The sequence below is a fragment of the Narcine bancroftii genome, chromosome 2 (assembly GCF_036971445.1).
Source record: "Narcine bancroftii isolate sNarBan1 chromosome 2, sNarBan1.hap1, whole genome shotgun sequence".
NCBI lineage: Eukaryota > Metazoa > Chordata > Chondrichthyes > Torpediniformes > Narcinidae > Narcine > Narcine bancroftii.
The window spans coordinates 346040411-346054075 of NC_091470.1; the positions used below are offsets into that span (position 1 = coordinate 346040411).

The following is a 13665-nucleotide window of genomic DNA, read 5'->3' on the forward strand; positions in this document are numbered from 1 at the left end:
TGAACAATGCATCTCCTTAAGGGAACTTGAAAGTGGGGCATCTTATGCCTAATCTTCTAACTTCCCTCAAAGGAAATAAGGAAGGAATTCATCTCATATTTATTTCTATGTGTGTCACATAACATAACGTCAGAAATTCAAATCCAATGAAGTTAATCGAATCAAGATTCCCAAATTGGAAGACAATTGCACGGCAGCTATCCATTCAAGTGACTAAAACTTAATTTGTTCCCCATAACCTCTTACTAGAAGTTCTTGCCCAATAGATCTTGGCTGTCACTCAGTAGTTTATTGCCAAGTATGAACTTAAACTGGGAGTGCTTTTAAACAATTTGTCCACTTGCAGCCTTAAAGAAAAAATCCATTTGTAACCTGCTTTTAATTTTTAAATGGAAAGATATCTCCTTCAGGGATCTGCTGAGACCTTTAGTATCCAGAGTTAACTATAGGATGGTCATACCCAGTCAAACATCTTTGTTGGGCAACCAGATCCAAGCCCAAGCGAACTAGAGTCAGGACAAATCTGCAGTGGCCTACTACCCAGGAGGCAACCTGATACACAAAATTACAGACAAACATAGCAATCTTGCAAAGCCCGTGCAGGCTAATGGCCTTTCTTTCTGGCTGACAGCCTGCGCAGCAGGAACACCAACCAATCAACGGCTGAACCGCCCTTTAAGTTACTTCCACCAGCAGCAGCGATAAAACTGGGCCTAGTGGCGGGAAACTGGGCCTATAGAAGGGCAGGGAGAGCAATAAAACAGTCTTTACTATAACTGCATTGAGTGTGTGTCGTTCTTCCAGTCTCTGCTGTAGCGCTTGCTACAAGCCCATGGCTTGATTTATGTAGATTGGTCATGGTTGGATTCAGGTTTTAATTTCACGTCTGAGCAGATCTCTGCTCTCGTCAAGCTCCATCTAGCTGCAAACCAGCTATGATTAGAATTTTAAAAAAAACATGTGGCATTGTGCAATTGAAAATACAAATTAGAGTTCTTTGGCCAATTCAATGTTCCTTCATTTGTTTAACTATTTTACTACATGCCCTGAAGAAGTATCCCCACATTAAAGAAATCTGGTGTTTATTCCAATCCCAGGTATAGCCATCAGTGGCTGGGGGGGCAGAAAGAAAAGAGGGTAATGAATAAATTTAGAATAACTTATAGAATACTTGCATGCAAATGCTTTGGTTGGTTGACCAATGTATTATTTACATCAGTCAATGTGCTTGTGACTGGCCTGTGGCTTTTAGATGTCTATCATTCATTGATAATGACCTGCCATGATACCATCATTTTTCCTTCATTATACATGTCTGGAAAAGTATTTGCAGCAGTCTGACAAATCATATATCATTGCTTTGGGCATCTCCAAAATCTGGACCAGAGTACAACTCCAGGAACTCTGAATATGTTACTATTGTAAAATTATATAATCACTAGGACCATCCCATGGCTCTTGGAATATCATACAAAATATGCCGGTTTTAAACTGATGTAACATGTAATTTTAAGCCATCAAGTTCATTCTTTGCTTTTACTCACCGACCCTGGTAATCCTGGAGAACCAGGAGATCCCTAGGACATGAGATAAAGAAACCATCTGTAAATATGGGCCAATCCACCAATAAATTTATATCCTTATTTTAATTCAATGTTTCCCACCTTTTCGCCTTTTTCTGCCTTTGGACCAGTTGGCCCTTGATCTCCTTGTTTGCCCTGAGAAAACAAAACATGACACTTATAGGAGTCAAAATATATACAAACAAACCACATTTCCTGCACCATCAATACATTTCCATGGAAAGCCTCAGTTATGTGCACAAGGTCAATGAAACACAAATATGCAAGAAATACCACTGTGTCGAGAGAAATTTATCAAATATTAATCCTTTACGCTCAACCTTAATTCTGTCTCTTGTTCAGATAATAGCCGGACAAGCTGACCAGTGCTGGCAATTTTTTTTGGTTTTTTTTGTTTTTATTTCAGATTCCCAGCACCTGCCCTATTCTCATTTTGGATTTCTCATGCAAAGTCCATGATCCAAATGAACTCTAGTTTTGCTCTTTGGACGCTGCCTGACTTACTGAGCATCTCTAGCATTTCCCACTTTAATTTCAGGTTATTGGCATGTACAGTAATCCACATCTTTTATTTTACACAAGCATGCTGGGAAAAAACTGTGCCTGTTTGCAGGGACCAGTTCTTGGGGTGAAAATGGAAAATGGCAAAAATCGTGGCCGCGTTTTATTACCACGCTTTGCATGGACCACCAGAATAAACTGCCAAAAATTGTGAACACAGCTCAGACCATCACAGAAACCTCCCTCAACTAAATCTACACTCCTGATGGCTCAAAAATATAGCCAACATATTGAAGATTCATCCCACCAAACCCTCCCTCTCCATATCAGACTGCCTTCCACCGTATAAATAATGTTTATTTTACACCATTCAACTCTGCTCTCTTACTGTGTTTTATCTGGTGGACTATGTATGGATAGACGTTCAGGAAAGCACCCGGAATAAACCTTTTCACTGTAACTCAGTTCATGTGACGATAAATATAAACTTGGAGCAAGATCAATGAGGGGTGAGAGAGAAAGGGAGAGAGTATGTGTGTCCGTCCATCTGTGGTGCATGTCTGTAAGTGTGCGCATGCGTGTGTGAAGTTGAAAAAATTAGAACCAGTAGAGAAACACAAGGAAGCTGTATGGAGATCTCATATATTTTCTGCTCAAATGTAAATGAAAGCAAGTAAACAAGCCTTTTATAGAAACAAAATTTGACCACAAGATCTCTTGACATTGCTCTACTATCCATTAAGTTTATGGCCATTCGTATTTAATTCCAATATTCTCTGCAGATTTAAATCCTGATTCTTTGCTGCTCAAAAGTTACTCTTGGTCTCCAATACAATGCACCCAATGACTGAACTTCTAAGGCCTCAAAGAAATTTTTTTCTTTTTAAAAAAAATCACGATTCTTCGAGTAAGGCTTTTTCTTTTCCTCCCGGAGAATCTCCTTGATGGCAACAGCAATCAGTCACAGCAAACCACTGAGGAATGTGTCGCCGAACAAAGCAGAGCCACTTCAACTTAAGGAGCAAAACACAAGTGAGCCCTTCACTCAGACGTGTGAGATGCCTTCCTAGGGGTGGGAGGGTGGAACGGAAGGCTAGCCAGGAAAAAATTGGGAACTGGAAGTATGAATGAGGGTTCAGCATCAGAAAGTCGGAGGTGGCAATGTTACATTCTCGAGATAGGTTAGCAATCAATGATGAACATGATGTGGGCTTTGGATTTGACGTTGATGAGTAGAGGGCCCTGCAGATTATAGTTTCACTTTTCCCAATGACCATCTGTAGTTGGATTTCATACAAAACCATAGATTTTATTACTTAATATGACAACCCATTCAATCCTTGAGAGATGAATCAAAGTCACTGACCTTATCTCCTTTCAATCCCATTGAACCTGGCAGACCATGTGATCCTGGAAGGCCTGGTTCTCCCTGAGAGATCATTAAATATGTACGTAAGTAAGAGCACTAATGGCAGTGATTAAATCAATTTCAAATGTATACAATTCTAAACTGGAATTTAAAGTGAACAAAATTGCTTTGTAGCAAGGTAATTAAATGATGCCTCTCAATGGCCATTCTTCATTACAGAAACACAATAGCAACAAATTGTTGGAGGAACTAAGCAGGTCAGACAGTATTCACGTATAGAAAGGTCAGTCAACAATTTGTGACTGAATCCTTCATCAAGTCACGATAATGAGTTCAGAGTTTAACCCTGACTATGTCTACACTTGGATGTTGCTTGACTTGCTGTGCTCCTGTAGTAATTCTTTGTATACTCAGCAATTCTTCGTTAGTTGGGCTTCCAGGCCTCAAATTCGAAGTCACTTCAGCTATCAACTCCATTTTCTTTTAACAAATTCAAGGTAAAAGCAGCACTTCTGACTTCCCACAGTTGCTGTGATGTTATTTAATGGGTGCCAAAACTTTCATCACGCCTTTATGTTAGACTGACCAAGCACAGGTTCCAGTGATTCATTCCATGTGTTTCTGCTATGACCAGCACCATTCAGATGATTGTATTTTTACTGATGTGTGTCTTGTTAAACCAGTAACTGCAGATGGAAAATTCAGCAACATGTTTGTCTTTAAAACAGCAAGAAGTGAATTTGTATGAAAGGGTAATTGTGTCCAAGGTTTGCTAACTCAAATATCCCCAAGTTAATATAAAAGTGACTATTAGCTAGATTTGTCTTTGTGTGTTGGAGTGATATACAACATAGAACAATACAGCATAGTATAGGCCCTTCAGCCAACCCATATATTCCTATGATAGTGAGGTATTTGAGAAAGGGGTGCAACAGGAGGTTTGGAGAGATTTCCTCAGTTAAAATTATGCATAATTCCTTTATAGGTTACTTAAATTTCAGGATAATATTGACCAAGACATGATTTCCTCAGGGCATTGGAAGTTCCTGGTGAGGTTGTTCACACACCATGCTGCACGTATATTCGTCCACAGCCACTGAAGCAGATTGTTGACTACTGATCCTGGAGAGGGTCGGTGATGTGAAATGGTTCCTGCAAGATGCAGGGAAGAGAAGAACATAAACAAACAGCTTTATGTACTTTTGAGGGTGGGCAGCAGTGGGGTTTGGACAGAACAAAAGGTATTGAGGGTGGCAGAAAGAAGTTTGGGACCTGAGATGTTCTAAAGCAAAGATGCCGAATCTCTGATTGGCATCTGTCCCTGAAAGTTGACCAGTATTGAAGTTGTGATGGAGATATCAGAGATCTGTTGGGGTCTTGTCAGCATTTGAAAATGTTCAGAGATGAAGAAGGAACTACTTGAATCAGGAGAATGTAGAGTGACTTTCTCAGAAAAGTATGTTTTGAAAGTCTTCCCTTACCTTTTTTCCACTAAGGCCCATGATACCTGGACTCCCTGCTTCTCCCTATGAAATAGGTAAAACATAAGTTAGCAACTCTGCTGCCACACTAATAATTATATACGTTATAAACAGATAATAACTCTTAACCCTGAGTAAATCAATTGACCATTTTCGCTCACCTTTTCACCTGGCTTTCCAGGTATACCATCTTGTCCTCGTCCTCCATCTTGCCCCTGAGTTATTGAAAAGGCAAATCAAGGAGAATCATTCAGCATTATTTGCAAATAACTGTTTCAATCTAATGGGCCAATTTAATTCTTATCCTTTCATTTACATTTAGTTTCCATATACAAAATATAATGAATCCTTGCCTTCATTCCTGGAGGCCCAGGAAAACCACTTTTTCCATCTACCCCAGGTGGGCCCTGTAAACACATTGATTGAAAACATTAGAAATGTAGCAAAGCATGACAAGGTTGGAAAATGGATTAGAGCACAATCTCAGACTAAAGTTTTACAAATGTTTCTCATCGATGATTTTCCATCAAGATTAGAGGAAGAGTATTCATCATCTTTAATTAGCAAGATTGTCACTGTTAACCCGAGGACAGCAACTATATAAACAAAATTATATTTAGAGCAAATGACAACAGTTGTGTTTGGAAAGCAGCAAAATTACAAAATGTTACATTTCTGAACAGCTAGAAAATTGAGTGGTAAATATGTAAATTCCCAACAGAAGAACAATGGAATCAAAAGCAGTTTCCTTTCTTCCTGGATCCCTTGTAGAGCTTACTTTTGGAAGAACTTTTTTTTTCTGTTTGTTGCCAGTTATATTGTTGAAGAATCTTGGGTTGGACTGGGTTGTTATCTAACCTAGTCATCATTTTTGAAAATGATCCTACACAAATATTTTATCTTTTCGGACTCAATGCCTACTTTAGGCATTTGCCAAGGAGGTTGTGCTAACCAATTTACATTAAATTATCCTCATTTATCCATCCTTGTTCCCTCTTTGATAAACGGGGACAAAATAAGCATTTGACGATACGAGAAACGCCAATGTAATGGAGCAAGTGCTGAGAAGTGTGAGAAACCTAACAGTTCAATTTATGAATGGCATAGATATGATGGGTCACCTTCTGTGCTGCAAACTTCTGTTATTCCATGAAATCAAGTTCTGCAATTAACATCAGCAAAGATGTGCACAGAAATTACAATCTGACATCTTTCAACTGGATGTATTTAAACAATACTTGATACCAAAATTCACATAAACATCCAGACTTGAATGCTTAATGATGACTGAAGTAACTGTGTGTGTGTGTGTGTGTAGGTGTGTTTGAGTGAGAGAGCGTGTATGTGTTTGAGAGAAAGAGTGTGTCTTCGAGAGGGTGTGCGTGTGTATGTGTGTGTGTGTGTGTGTGTGTGTGTGTTTGAGTGAGCGAGAGTGCGTGTGTCTTTGAGAGAGTGTGTGTGTGTGTTTGAGTGAGAGAGAGAGAGAGTATGTGTGTGTGTTGTCCCTCTGCATCCCCCCCCCCCCCCCCAATGCTCATGCCCCCAGCAATGATGGTATTGAAACAACAGAACAAAAGGCCTCTGGTACTTCAACTCAAATAAATGATTTAATATCTTGGCTAAAGATATTGATGAAGTCAATTCTTATGAGAAATAAATGAAGTGTAGCTAACCTTATGTAGCAAGTTTAAGGTTCGCACCCCTCCCCTCTCCTCTCCAGCCCCTTTTGTGGATGAAGATTGCTTACCGGTTTTCCCACTGATCCTGGTTTTCCTGGAAATCCAGTTTCTCCTGGTAGCCCCTAACAAATTGAATGTGTTAATTATTTGGCTTCAAATTTGTAATGTCATTAAATGACTGCACAGAATCATCCTCTGTTCCAAGTGCACCCCTATAATTACACTTCCTCAAAAGGTATGGCGGAGTCCCTGACATCTGTCTCCAATCATTCTCTCATTTAACCAGTAGAAATTGGTTGCTCTTGAGAATGTCTCTATATTCCTTTCTTTACAATGTAGTGATTGTTCACTTATTCAAACCTCTACATCATAAATGTCAGCTGTGAAAAACAAAGGCTGAAGTAACCGCAGATGTTTTGATTAGCTAATAATACAGTGAAATGAATGAAAATAAAAATAGATATAAAATGATTTGTTAATCCTTTGTCAGCTTTCAGTGATTTATAGAGAATCTACCTCTTCATCCTTGCAAACCATCTCTTCAGACAGGGCTTTTGTAAAAATAAAGTTGGAAAATGCATTCTAGATTATTCAGATTTAGAAGATAACAGGCCATAACTTTCTGGCAATAAAAATTAATGATGTGGCTCAAGGTTCCTATTTTGCACAGCAAAATTCATGGGTGAGAGAGAGGATCTGTCACTAAAAAATATAAGTGATGTTGGATGGGTTCTGCTGCTCCACGATTAATATCACAAAGTTGAGTCCTGTTGACTAATTAGATACATTTAATAGTGGAAAGCCACCACATTTTTAGAAACAAAATTACTTTAATTTAGACATACTGGCCCTGCAGCCCACGAGCTCGTTCCACCTAAATACCCCAATTAATCTACGACCTGGTACTTTTTGAAGGCTGAGAGGCAATTGGAGCACCCTGAGAAAACTCATGCAGACCCAGGAAGAATGTACAAACTCCTTGCGGAAAGCGCTGGATTTGAACTGTAACGGCATTGCTATGCTAACCACGCCTCCCTCTTTGCCATCATGATCACATTAAGTAATGCATAGCCTAATTCTGCTTGGCAAAATTAAACAATATCTTTAAAAGGAATAAAACATCATACAGTATTAAGTTTACTAACTCAATAATAATTAAAATCGACATTTCCTCTGATATCTTAATATTTCTTTGAGTTGGAACATTCCTCTCACCTGTTCTCCGGGAAGGCCAGGTGCTCCAGGAAGACCTGCTTCTCCTTTAATACCCTAGATAAAAGAGCAAATACTTCATTCTCCATTCCCCCAATGGCTCAGTGAATTCACCTGTAAATGGTTGAGCCCCTCAAATTCAGGGATTCGGTGAACAACCTGGATGAGTGCACCACAACAGCCATCGCAGATGCCATCAGTAAGTCTAAGTGACCAAGGAGATAATGAAAGTGTTCCTCAATTGGAAATTAGGACCAGGTTAGGAACATTTAAGTCAGGAGATGGGGCCCTCCACAAGAGATCCAAGTACAATCTCCGCCAAGCCACACCGAGAGCATCAGGGACACATGGCTTTTATGGTTGGATGTGTATCCTATCATGGAGCACAAAGCTAAACAAGCAGCACAACATGCAATAAAGAGCACTCCCCTATGTGTCGCTGCCTGCTTCGAACAGAGAGCTAGTAGGGAGGGTGACATACACATCAATTACTACAAGTCATGTTGCACAGTCACTGTGGCTGAAACGCAGGTGACCTTCCAGTGGATGAACAGATCAACTGACAGAAGTATTCACTGCTATCTTTAATCTCCCTGTATGCCAACAAGTCTCCACTGCCTCATACTAGTACTGAAGCAAAGCACAACAATGGTCCTGAATGACTACCAACTAACGGCATTCACATCCCCTATCAGTGATTTGAGAGGCTGGTCAAGGCTCACATCAACTCTAGCCTACCAGCCAGTCTTGACTCACTTCATTTTGACTTCTGGCCATACAGATCTATCTCCTAACTCTCCACTAAGCTCTAGAATACCTGGAATTCAAGGACATCTACAATGCTCTCCACGTTTGGGGCAAAGGGATTTTTTTTTTTCCTTTATGTGCTCCACAGTTTTAAATTTAAAATCAAACAATTCACATGTGATTAAAGTGCACATTCCAGATTTTCTTAAAGGTTATTTACATACATTTTGATTTAACCAGCAATCTTTGTGCATGATTCCTCTCATCTCAGGGCACCATAATGTTAGGAACATTTGGCTTCACAGGTGTTTGTGAGTACTCTGGTGCAGATATAAGAGAACTCAGCTGACTTCTAAGCTTTTCATCACCTTTGGAGTCTATAGTTGCCATTTTTCAACGTGAGGACCAGAATTGTACCAATGAAAGTAAAAGAAGCCATTATGAGGCTGAAAAACAAGAATAAGACAGTAAGAGACATTGTTGACCTACATCAAATGTTGGGAGCATCGTTAAGAAGAAAGAATGTTCTGCAGAGTTCAGTAATTGCAAAAGGACTGGTAGGCCAAGGAATATCTCCATTGTTGATGACAGAAAAATTCATATCATAATAAAGAAAAATCACCAAACATCCATCCAACAGATCAGAAACACTCTTTAGGAAGCAGGAATAGATATGTCAATGACTACCATCCTCAGAAGACTTCATGAACAGAAATACAGAGGCCACACTGCAAGATGCAGACCACTAATTAGCCACAAAAAAACAAGATGGTCAGATTACATTTTGCTAGGAAGAAAAAAAAAACCTGTTGAATTCTGGTCAAAGGTTTCATGGACAATTGAGACCAAGATTAGCCTGTATCAGAGTGATGGCAAGAGTAAAGTGCGGAGGCATAAAGCAACCAAGATCCAAAGTATACCACCTCATCCATGAAACATGGTGGTGGGATGTTATGGCCTGGGCATATATAGATGCTACAGGTACTGGCACACATATCTTCATTAATGATGGCAGTAGCAAAATGAATTCTGAGGTGTACAGAAACCTCTTATCTGCTCAAGATTGAGCAAATTCCTCCAAACTCATTAGACGGAACTTCATCCTACAGCAAGACAAAGATCCCAAACATACTGCTAAAACTTTTTCTCAGTGGCATGGTACCAAGATAACAACCACTCCCTCAAAATCAATAAGATGATCATTGACTTCAGGAATGGAAGCAGACAGAACACCCCATTCCACATTAATGGTACTGGAGTCAAAAGAATATATAGTTTAGGAATAAATATCCCCAGTGGTTTGACAGGAACAAGCACCAAAGCCTCTACTTTCTGTTTCATCTTGTACTCATATGTGTGAGGTCTTAAGACAACACATGGATGAAGGTTGGAAACCTTAAAGTTTAAAGTTGATGTAAACGGCACCATGAGGCATGCCATAAGGCTGCAAGCCTCCATTAAAGATCCTGCATACTGTGTGTCAGCCCCCTTCTGGCAGCCAATTCTAATCAAATGGAAGCTATAATCAAGGCCTTGCTACTGGCCATGCAAACATGATTACTATCATTACACTTTCTGAGAAAGCTAAGGAAATTATCTCTTAAAACCTCTAGGTGTACAATCAAAAGTAAGCTTAGTATGGGAGCTAAAGCACAAAATTTCTGGAGGAACTTGTAATGATAGTGATCATGGTTGCAATACAACAAACAATGCCTTAAGGATAATAGCTCCCGTTTGATTATACTTGGTGGCCACCAGGGGCTGACACAGAGCAGGAGACTGCAGCATGCAAGATCTGTAATGGAGCCTTGCAGCCTCATGGCATGCCTTGTGTGCCGTTTACAACAACTTTAAAGTAAAGAATCTTTTCCTTCATCCATGTGTTGTCTAAGAACACACGCACGGATACAAGATGAAACAGAATTTAGCAGGTCATGCAGCATGCAGAGGAAGTAAAGATTATGTAACAAACTAACAACCCTTTTAAATTTTGTATAGGACTAAAGGGACTTTATTTCCACTAACAAAGGAACAGCAATAACATAACATTTCTTAATTATCTCTGAATTTAGCCCCTCTAAGCATAAATATAAAGTGTGTGTGTGTGTGTGTGTGTGTGTGTGTGTGTGTGTGTGTGTGTGTGTGTGTGTGTGTGAGAGAGAGAGAGAGAGAGAGAGAGCGAGAGAGAGAGAGAGAGAGGGAGAGAGAGAGAGCGCGAGAGAGAGAGAGAGAGAGAGAGAGAGAGAAATTAAAGTCCCACTCTGAAAAGTCAATTTTTAAAACTTCAGCATCATTTTGGTCTTGCTTGAAGGTCTTAAATTATCATTTCAGAAATAATTAGGAAGCACTTATAAACATCATGCCTTCAGGCCTCTTTACCTACAAGATGTCTTGAGAGATGTTCTTTAAATAGAAATGACCATCCTTTGAGTCACCAATATACTTGCTGTGAAAAGATTAATACAATTCCTGTCTTCCCAGGATCAAATCTTCTTTTTATTGAAGATTTTAGGATCTGTTTTCCACACAAAGAATTTGCCTTCTTTTCAAAAAGGACAGTGAAAGTGGCTATTTCCTTCCATGAATTAATTCGCAAACGCAGACAAGAGTTAAATAAAGGGGCTATTTTCTTCTACAATAAATTCACAAACCAAGAAAAGGGTTAAGTGAAGTTGCCTTACAAAAATCGACCCAGTATGATTCTATCCTCTTTTCCGAAGAGGCAGAAAAGTGATCTTCCTTATTTCAAAAGCCATTTATTCTGTGTTCTCCTTTTCCCAGGAGTAACACACAACAGCACCTATTCTGGTTACTGTAACTCAACCCTGTCTTTTACAAGATTCCAACCCGTGTGCGTCACAGAAGTTTTGACTCCTGAAAAAAAACTGACCTCGTCTCTCACTTTGATAATATATTTCCAACCTTTTTCTCATGTCACATGGAATGTGACATCATTTCTCTCTTTGAAGCTCATAAGACCTTCTGACAAAAATGTGCTAAAAGCATTCGCCCACTTAATAGTTTCTGAACTACCATCTATTCTTTCCAATATCTCATCATAAATCCTTTTCATCTTTTTGACGCGAAGCAATCAGCATCAATTTTTGAGTCAAATCAGCTTTTGTCTTCTATCTCAAAGAACCATATGGGTTTAAAATGCTAATGTTTTGTTTTTGTGCCCCTGTGACCACCCAAACTAACTTATTAAACAATATCTAGATAAAATATAGTTTTAACATTTTACCAAGGATTCATATTAACACAGATCTGTTACAATATATAACCAATGCTTCAGGCTTTAGCCCTTCAAGGTATGAGCAAAAGCCAGGCAGGTGTCTAAATATAGAGGCTGGGGGAAGAACACAGGCCAACAGGCAAAAAGCCATAATTGGACGGATAGGGGAGAATTGATTGGGGGAATGAAGGGGTGGCTGTGAATGCAAAGGGAGGAAAGGAGACAGGGAAAGAGAGAGAGGGAAGGAGACATAGGTGTAGAAGAAGGGTGGAGACTGAGTGGGGGTGGAGAAGTGTAGGGTTAATGGAAACTAGAGTTGATGTTAATATCATCTTGTTGGAGAGTGCCCAGACAGAATATGATGTGTTCCTCCATCTGTTTGTGTGTGGTCTCAGGCCATAGGTGACAGGCATGCAGGAATGGGAATGGGGCGGGGAATTGTGGAGTGATATGGGGTCTGCACTGCTCAAGATCAGAAGATACTGCAGAAGTTAGTGCATATAGCTCAGAATATAACATAAACTCCCTTCCCCCCCCCCCTCCATGGACTCTGCCAACATCTCTTGCTGTCTAAGAAAGGCAATCAGTATCTTGAAGGATCCATCTCACCTCCAATGCTCTCCCACTGGAGAGAAGGTGTAAGGATGTGAAATCACGCTTCAACAAGTTTAAAGGCAGCATCTTCCCTCGAATCATCAGGCTCCTGAATGAACCCCATCACAGTGCCTTCATACTGACTTTGATGTGCTAATTGAGTTTTCTTTTTGAAATTCTTGCTGGATAATTGTGTTTTTCACATAGCTAAATGAATGTCAGTCTGTTTGTAGAAAACCCCTTCTCAATCCATGAGGTATTTTGTGAGAAATAAACAAACTTAACATGCATTAAATTTCAGGGGAGAAGGAGGAACTGCTTCTCCCAGAGAGTATTGAATCTGTGGAATTCTCAGCCCAAGGAAGCAGTAGAGGATGCCTCATTGAATGGCCTCAAGACATGGATAGAAATTTGAAGCAAAGGGGAATTAAGAAAACAGGCAGATAAGAGAATCTGAGTCCAGGGCCAGAGTAGCCACGATCTTATGAAATAGCAGAGCAAGTTCAATGGGCCAAATAGCCTACTCTATTCCTATTCCTCACTTCCATATGCTCTTGTGATTATATTGTTAACTTCTCATTTGGTTTCACAAGACTATTAACTAATGTATTTAAACGTGTTGGTATTTCTACCTGCGTCACCTATCCTGACTGCACTCTGGATACTTGCAGATGACCTGAATCTCAGGGTGGCTGACCTGTACCTCATCTCCATTTACAATGCTTGAATCACACAAACAGCCTTCCCAACACCCAACACCAATGTACAGGTAAAGAAATAACATCCAATAACTGGACCAATTTCCACCTTTATGACCTGTGAATCCTGTCTCCAAAGCAATTTTTTTTTGCATGTTTTGAGAGACTTGCATTCATACCCTTGTGAAATCTGGCCCATCTGCAAATTGATACCTCCTTTATCAGATGAATGCAACCTCCTCATCATGGTTTCGGAATGTTGATGATGACATCAGCAATCATGGCATCAGTTATTGAATTCCTGACATAAGATGGATGAAGGCATTGTACGTTGATACTTCCCTTATTCCACATGCTTCTGTTACCACTTCTTGGAGAGAGTTAACTTTGATAAAGGCGTAATAAAGCAAGGACAAGTCAGAATTTGTTTGTACAAGTCACTTTCACTTTGGCATAGGCACTGCACATAGGACCTGTTTAACCCAATAAATATGAGGGATTTCAGTTGTTTGTCAACTTCTATCTGAGAGTGTAACTTGATAATTATGTGATCAAATAAATCAAGT

The 13665-nt window shown here is 39.7% G+C and overlaps 1 protein-coding gene and 1 long non-coding RNA gene across 2 annotated transcripts in view; both read right to left on the reverse strand.

Annotated features, from left to right (window-relative positions):
- LOC138755742 (collagen alpha-1(XXII) chain-like) overlaps positions 1 to 5144 on the reverse strand; it is a 106557-nt gene extending 101413 nt beyond the window's left edge. The window contains exons 1-5 of the mRNA XM_069922248.1: positions 5096 to 5144; positions 4935 to 4979; positions 3451 to 3513; positions 1665 to 1718; positions 1545 to 1577 (exon numbers count right to left, since the gene is read on the reverse strand). Of these exons, the coding sequence (XP_069778349.1) occupies positions 1545 to 1577; positions 1665 to 1718; positions 3451 to 3513; positions 4935 to 4955 (171 nt within the window). The 5' untranslated portion in view covers positions 4956 to 4979; positions 5096 to 5144. The remainder of the gene's footprint in view (positions 1 to 1544; positions 1578 to 1664; positions 1719 to 3450; positions 3514 to 4934; positions 4980 to 5095) is intronic.
- Positions 5145 to 5287: 143 nt separating this feature from the next.
- On the reverse strand, positions 5288 to 7882 carry LOC138752809 (uncharacterized). Its single transcript, XR_011350960.1, has 3 exons — positions 7829 to 7882; positions 6682 to 6735; positions 5288 to 5341 (listed from the first exon to the last, which is right to left on the reverse strand). It is a non-coding gene; the product is annotated as an uncharacterized lncRNA (long non-coding RNA).
- Positions 7883 to 13665: the final 5783 nt, after the last annotated feature.